This window comes from Halichoeres trimaculatus, unplaced genomic scaffold (assembly GCF_033239565.1).
Source record: "Halichoeres trimaculatus isolate MK-OKI-2021-1 unplaced genomic scaffold, fHalTri1.1 fHalTri1_scaffold_11, whole genome shotgun sequence".
Classification (NCBI taxonomy): domain Eukaryota; kingdom Metazoa; phylum Chordata; class Actinopteri; order Labriformes; family Labridae; genus Halichoeres; species Halichoeres trimaculatus.
Window position 1 is genome coordinate 24,133,002 of NW_027437189.1, and position 7,913 is coordinate 24,140,914.

The 7,913-nt window shown below is 39.3% G+C and overlaps 1 protein-coding gene across 1 annotated transcript; it reads right to left on the reverse strand.

The window, feature by feature from the left end:
- Positions 1-1,033: 1,033 nt before the first annotated feature.
- On the reverse strand, positions 1,034-3,353 carry LOC141798769 (uncharacterized). Its single transcript, XM_074680599.1, has 6 exons — positions 3,277-3,353; positions 3,059-3,093; positions 2,111-2,336; positions 1,904-2,022; positions 1,598-1,748; positions 1,034-1,410 (listed from the first exon to the last, which is right to left on the reverse strand). Exons 2-6 carry the CDS (start codon positions 3,077-3,079, stop codon positions 1,112-1,114), a joined length of 816 nt encoding a protein of 271 aa, XP_074536700.1. The 5' UTR covers positions 3,080-3,093; positions 3,277-3,353; the 3' UTR covers positions 1,034-1,111.
- Positions 3,354-7,913: the final 4,560 nt, after the last annotated feature.

Consider the following 7,913-nt stretch of genomic DNA (forward strand, 5'->3'; position numbering starts at 1 on the left):
ATATTAAAGAATCAATACATAGATCAAGCGGATATAAAAACAGAGAAAAGGTATCAAGCTCTCTGGATTTTATTTCTCCTGCTTGTAAGATTTTCAAACCACTGTACGCATGTTTTGATGCTGAACACTGCAGATCTGCTGGTTGCAGTTACTAATGCTTATGATCAGTTGAATATTTGTAAAACTCGTTGAACTCGTATTTTTGTAAGATTTTTGTGACATTTTTTTCATAAAATAAATGTTAAATTTTAAATGATTTGAGTGTTATAGTTGAACTATTCTCTGACAAGCATTAAGAACCAAAATTGTGTTCACAAGTAAAAACTGCAGGTGAGGAACATCCATGTGTGTTTAATATTACATAATTTTCTTTCATCTCATTTGTTTTCAGCATATGAGAGAGGCCTCATCATTTGACTATGAAAATCTAACTGTTTCACCACAGATACTTTATGGTACAAGGTTTCAGCCACCGTCTCCAACAAACTGTGAGTGTGTGATACTGCCCTGCGTCAGTGCACTCTCTGCAGATGTTTCTGATTAACAGGTCTGTTTTTAAAGGCGGTTTCTCAATGCACGTTTACTTTGCATACAATTTTGGCTTTGGGTGTGTATTTTTATGTTGGTGAGAGTGTGTGTATGGGTGTGTTCACATTGGTTCATGAGCACATCTGTGTGTGAGCTCCACAAGTCTATATTCACATTTATATACATGCACTGACAAACAGACAGACGGACAGACAGATGGATAGTCTGTTGCAATTTACTGATCCATTTATTTTATCTTAGAAAAGACATATTAGCAAAACTAATCCTATAATTTGTAAAGACATTTATAAAATGACCTTTTCTAACAAAATTTTAACATAATCAAAATCAACAAAAAATCAGCTTTTTCAAAATGATTACTACTTATAAAGTAGATATTCTGATAACCTTTAAGATTTACATATTTCTTAATGCCAGCATCCAAGATTTCCTTTTCTTCTCACAACACCCTGTGAGAGAGAAACCTTAGAGTTGAAATGTTTCCCATGCTGGTGTTATAAATACTCAGTATTCATTTGTTTCTGCCGTCATAGGTCTTAGTACTCATGCTTCCTGCACAGCACTAAGAGTCTCCCCGTAGGCCCCTCAGCGTCTTCTCATCGAACCGATAGGTGAGTTTTCTCTTCACCTTCTGAATCTCTCCAGTGCGGGAGTAGTTCCTCAGTGCGCGGGCCATCTTCTGATAGGTCATGGGCTTGCGGTTCCCCTTTCTCCGGCCCCACAGCTGAGCCAAGCGCTCCTTGTTTTGGGAGGAGAACTGGAAAGTGCCGGCGGAGTACTGAACCCACCAGATGCAGCTCTGCATGGATGGCGTCTGGAGCATCTCAAATAGAAACTGGAACAAGCGCTCCTTCCTCTTTCCTGCAAAGGAGGAAGGGGATGTGAAAACCTTTATGAGGTCATGTTGACGAGTGCATGTGCGTAAGCAAACTCTTGGATGTTTTGCCCCATTAGAATTTGAATATATAACCCCCACAAGGGTTTGTTGTGTAGATGAAGTTTTGGATGACACAAGTTTTGATTCTCTGGTTGATGTGTCTGGTGTTACCTGATAATGGGGTGAAAGACAGGGAATCTTTCCTCTCTTCCCTGTCACTGGAGGGTGATGATGAATCCAAGTATTCTTGGCACTGGGAGCTGCTGGACTGGGAGTCTGAGTCAAAGTTTGCATGGGCCTCGTAGGGATATGAAATATGGCCCTGGTGGTTCAAAAAAAAAAAAAAAACCTGCTCAGAAACTGAACCTTTTCAACTATCAAAGAATCAATAGAAAGCTGAAATCTGTGTCGTTGTATTTAGCTATGAAAGAGGTAAGAAGCTTTAATGCACTGAGAGACTGAGGTCTTTGAACTCACCCACTGGTTGTCATGAGGACTCAGCCAGGCTGGAGGCTGGACTCGATCTTCGTATTCTTCGTTTGTAGTGTGAGAGCCGCAGTGCCACACGTATGGATGCTGACCTGACCAGCTGTTCTCTGTGTGCACAGAGGCCAACAATAGAATCAGATAGAAGATACAAACACCATGGACCTTACATGTATCCATGAACATCATTTCTATTACCTATGATCCTGACCCCATGGAGGGAGTGGGAGTGTGAGTGCGTTTGTTGCCCTGAGGTGGTGGGAGGTGATGCAGGTGTGTGCACAGGTTGGACCTCCTGCGAGTGCTCCTGCAGGTACTCCTCGATGACTTCCAGGTCTACTTCTGAGCAAGAAGAGGGAGCCCCTCCACCACCACCACTCCAGGCAACACGATCTCTGCACAGCCTCTCAGCTACAAAAGCCATCTAAGAAACCCAGAGAAGAGGACAGCAGCTTTTAGAGGTCAGATGCATGTGAGCTCGCTGTATAATGCTGCAGAGTGACAGCACTGCACGATGCGAGGCCCTTTTTTGTGTCAGCCATTGCCTCGAGTGTTGTTATTTATGCACACCTGTTTCTTTGTTGTTATGATATTAGTTATGATAACCACATGTTGTTGTTTTTTTTAGATGTATCTCGATAACTTTTCTCAGAGATCAGGAAACAAAGTTTTAAGTCATTTAGACTTTAGACTTGTGAGCTGTGCCTCTAAATTCATGAACTCCTCAGACAATGTCAAAAAGCAGTGTTTTTTTGTGCAAAATGATCAATGAAGGAAATTTTCTTTTTAGAAATAAGACAGTAACACACAACAAAGGCATATGCTGTTGTGAGCCTTGTGTGTGTGTGTGTTGCAGCATTTGCGAGGTTACAACACTGCAACCATGTGTATTTTAGTTTGACTGGCAAATTTATGCAAGTGTTTGCGCATTCAGCTGCACATAATTTTCAGATAACAGATCTGTTTCTTAGCTGACATTACTACGCCTGACCTTTTACCCTTAGCTTACACTCGCATCTGAAAAGACAGTTGGGAAGAATAAGAATAAGTAGTGAAAACATATAGAGTGTATTGTCAACTGTTCTCTGCTTCTAACATCAGCCTAATTTACCATTACAGAAAAAAAAGTAATTCAAAAAATCTCACCGTCTCCATTTCTGCCAGCATTTTGGAAGGACAATCTGCAACAACAAAGAAACACTGCTGTAAGACATCAGAAGTAAAACTCACAGCATGAGCAGAGAAGTGGAAAATGCTGACAGACATACTTCTCTAACCTATCAGACACAGATTCTGAGTCATTTGAAAACTAAAACCAAAGCTTGGAGCTGCATGAAGGAGCAGAGCCAGGAAGATTTCCGTACCTTGTCGAGTGTGTACTCCTTTTTCTGGTCCAGTGAAGCAGTATCCTCAGGCAGCAGAAGGTGAACACATGAGAATGTGAAAGCACACCTGTGTGATGATGCTCAACCTGAATATCCCCCGACTTATAGTCTCTGCACACGTTTGGCCAACCCCCTTTGAGTGGGAGTGGTCTGAAGGAAATTCTCAGTAATTTTTTTTCTACCTGTTTCAAAACCAGCTCAAGTGTAGTGACAGCGTTGAATTCTGGAGGCACCACAGAAGAGTATGATGCAGTTTTATATTTCACATTGAATGTTAAATCAAACAAGATGCACTTTCACACAAACAGCAGACAAAAAGTCAAAACTAAGCGACTGTTTGTGTCTTATATTAAGAAAAAAGTGTCTAAAAAGACTTCATTCAGGGCACAGTCAACTGGCAAGTGAAGGAAAATATGTTATTTTTGATTTTACAAGTCAAATTTAAAAGCTGAGTTGCTTGTTATGAGTACGCTGATATAGTTTCTCGAGAAGATATCCTTATTTGAAGAAATGAATGAATGTGTTAAATTTTCTTTTCCATTGGCAGATTTCTTTTTTTTTTAACTCTATGCAATCAAACAAGCCTTTATTTTTGGCTCCTGTCATCTTAAAGTGACATTTTTTCTGGACTTTTCTGTAAATCTGACATAAATTTAGCCTTGTGAGACCTTTTTAACTGGAAAAAGACAAAAAAGAAAAAAAAAACGTGCCCAGTTCTTAGTTCTTGTCATGCAAGATGTAAAAGTGGATAAAAGCACTGATGTACAACTCTTAGACCTTAAATGACTGAGCTGAGAAAGACACACTATGACAATAAACTCATCACACTCATGGATTATCAGCAATATTTCTACAACATTTCTTAGGCCACACTATATGGCTCATTTCTAAATAAAAGTGACCGACATTGACTTACTTTTTTCTCACTCTTGTAATCAAAATTTTTCAGAACTTGCTTCCTTGTGCTGCTAGATAAAACAATGTTGTTCCCAAAACATTTTGGCTTTGAACAGCCACAGTGAGTTGCATCATAGCCCACATTTAGACCACATGACATCATTCGAAGTGTACTTCAGCAATGTGACATTGTTGTTGTGTTGTGTGAGAACGTTAGACGTAGATTCCAGCGCTGTCCTGGCAGTAAAGCGTGTCTTTTTGCCAGGTGTGAGCAGGGATTTCCCCGAGTCTCTTCAAGAGTCTGCGACACAGATAAAAAAGAAGGAGAACTTGTTCACTTCACCTCAGAGAAACTGCTGAATGGACAAAGGCAACAGGACATTACAGACATTAGAATAATCTTACAACTTCTACACATATTTAGTGCCTTAGAAATTACATCGGTAACATTGATAAGACTGATATCAGTATTAGTATTGATCAAAACACAAAGTTGTGTCTGAGATAAAATATGAGCCTGTGGACAGATCTTTGTTGGCAGCAGAATTTTCCCCTTATTCTAACAAGACTATGAAACTTTTTCCATTTTTTTAAACAAACTGAGTGACTGTAAAACTGTTGTTTTGAAATATCAGTGTCCTGTTCACTGATTGTCTCTCTTTGGGCTTTCCAAGTGAGTTTCCTCAAATGATGCTCTGACATGTAAATTAGGTCATCTGCAAACTCTGTTTGGTCAAAGAAGGACACAGAAATACCCCTGATTTTAGAAAACTAAAAAAAAAAGAAACCAAATAAAAAAGGAGTTAAAAGTGATTTTGAGTATAATCACCCATATATATCTACATGAATCCAAGTGCATAGCCAGCAGTCTGTGACCTCTATGGACGGTTGATAAATGATGTGTTTGTAATGGCAGAGGCATATTTACACACTGTGCTTTATTTCAGGGCTATCACCTCCACATGATGAAACGTCAAACTTTGCTTACTGGAATGGTGTCAGTAACTTTACAACTCAGGAAGATTTAGACCACTAATTTATCACACTGAAGAAGAATACAATGTTCACCTAAAGCACACAAAGAAACAGTTTAGGGTCAGGAGGGTTAACATGATTCTCGGCCTTACCAGGATTGCTTTCTGGGAACAGGGTTAAGATTTTATTAAAATATGTTTATATTTATATTTTATTTTTTTTTAGCCATGGATTCTATACCTGAAGAGATGTGTTGAAATGTGTGTGTCCGTCCGCTTTTACAGGACTTGGTTTGCGACTCCCTGCAGCAGCTGAGCAAATAGCGCCAGAGATTTCCCCAAGTGTGTGAAGCTAACTATCTGACATAATGCAACCTTTTGAACCCCCCCGTGCTTGAACTGATTGCTTGTCTCTAATTCTGTTTGTGCATTTTTACTATGTACTGCGGTTTTCAAAGCAAACTGAGTCAAGTTGGCAAACCAGTTCAGCAAGTTGGGGAATTAGCTTCTCTGAAATTAAAGGAGAGTTCCCGTACGTGATGCTCGTTGTGTCACACAGACTTTTTAACCCTGAAAATGCTAACTGATCAATGTAAAACAGTTAAAAACACATTCACCAGTCACCATCCAAGCCATAGAGAGGGTCATAATCTTTATGATGTGTATGGTATGTGGTACAGCCTTTAGCAGTCAAGTCTCAGAGATGCTAACAGTACAGAATTACTGCTTGAACTTGAGAAATAAATCCAACATTTTTGGTTAAAAATTTTAAATTTCTGAGACAACAGTGCTAAAACTGTTGGTGTCATTACAAGTATTTATTCAAATCCAATTATGTTTTCTACCCAAAAGCTGTATAACATTGAGACGTAGTTGCTGTGATGTCACTCATTTGTTTATGGTACAGAGTTTCACAGCCTATTGTTGATAGAGGCCATATTAGAAATGTTGAACTCAACCCAGGATGTCATATGAAGGATGAGGCCAATTGGCATTTAGCCTCTTTAAAGACAGCTAGAGAGTACCCACTATAGACACCTGTCTGTTCCTGAAACAGCGAAATGAAGCCAATTGGCAGAGGCGGCCATATTGGATATGACGCGGGCTTTGAGCTTCCTTTTAAACAGCTATATGTGACGTATCTGTCCTTGAAGGAGGATCACTCCTGACTAACTTGAAGAAGACACAGAGCTCAAGAAGCAGATGAGATCAGGCAGCTTGACTCCAACACTTTATTCAAAGCAAGCAAATAAGGAGTCGACATAATGATGTCCCACAGTCATAACCCATGTTGTGGTGTTCAGCCAGTACTTTTATCCCCCTGGGGTGTTTCTAAATGTGTGCATGCAGTCTGTCCATGGACAACAGACTTTCTGTCCCTGGGTTTCTGTATATTCTTGGGTCTCTGAGCGAGCAGATATTGGTCAAGAACAACTGAGAGCACTAAATCTGTTAGTCCTGGTAGAATGGAGTCATCGTCTCAAGTTGACAGTCAGGCTAAAGTTGTCAAAGGGGCAAAGGTTAGCTCCTGCTCTGGCCTTTGCAGAAGCTGCAGGCTTCTCAGGTCTTATGAATTGTCAACATAGGGAGCTCCTTAGTCCTGTGTGCTGAGCTGTGTCTTTATAGGACTATCAGACAATCCTTATATCTTCAAAAAACTTTGCAGAGATGTACAATTCATCCATCTTGTTGTGATTTAAGCACTTGCAGTGAACATATCACTGATGCCATTTACCTCAAGCATGAAAGAAGATACAATGCTAATGATCAATGCTTTCTCACTCATGTTTAAATTCATTCTGTTGGCTGGAGGCCTGGGTTTCATGGTAATGCTTGGTGGCTTCTCTTAAGTGAACCCTCTGGACCAACCCTTGAGGAGGTCGATTAAGCTATTCTTTCAGTTCATCCTTTAAGGTTCTTTCTAAGACAGCAACTCTCACAGCACACGTAACAGCTAGCAACTGAGTGTGATAAAACTTGAAATCTGCATTCTCCATTTTGTTGGAATGAAGCTATCCAGATGAGTTGCAAATACAGGATCTTTCTAAAAGACAAAAAGGGCAGAGAGTCAGATCCTGAGTTATACTCAAGACACGATCCTTCATTTTTTTTCATTTCTCTAAATTTTGTGTTGCACGACTTAATTTTTTCCAACATCACTTGTTTTTGTCACATCCCACAGCCTTACACTCATGTTGATTTTTGTTGGGTAATATACACCGAAAATCACACAAGATAAAAAAACCGAAAAATGTTTGACCTCTTCACTCTTAATTTGGGATCACTGCAGGTAATTAACTTAAATGCATACACCTAATAAAACCTGCTGATTGTTGCCTTTTTCACATGCAACTTACTGCATTAAAATAGAGGAAGATTTTGATTTCAAAGTGGTTAGGTGTCAAAACAGATGAGTTCAAATAAAACCTTTAATCCAAAAAGCATTATGAATTGTTTGACATCAAATGAGATAAATTAACAGAAATCATAACATGGACTGTATTTACTTATCTTTTGGAGCCTGTTTTTCCACAGGTGAGGAATAAAGCACAGCAACTCAAAAGATGTAAGTTTTTAAACAATGATCTAAAATTACAATGCTGTCCAAGTTGAGTCCACAGATCTTGTTGAAACATCAAGTGCATTTCCCTAAGTGTAAAACCTTTTAGTTTAGGTTGCAGAAAATATGTTTGAAGGAGCCCCATATTTATCCATTATAATAAAGGTCATAAAAGTGGAGGCAGC

What these genes read in the sequence shown, in the direction of transcription:
- LOC141798769 (XM_074680599.1), bottom strand. Translation starts at nt 3,079, where the DNA reads ATGCTGGCAGAAATGGAGACG. An exon ending in TGCTGGCAGAAATGGAGACG is followed by an intron (nt 2,337 to 3,058) that starts GTGAGATTTTTT and finishes TGGGTTTCTTAG; the next exon opens with ATGGCTTTTGTAGCTGAGAG. An exon ending in GTCTTTCACCCCATTATCAG is followed by an intron (nt 1,411 to 1,597) that starts GTAACACCAGAC and finishes CCTCCTTTGCAG; the next exon opens with GAAAGAGGAAGGAGCGCTTG.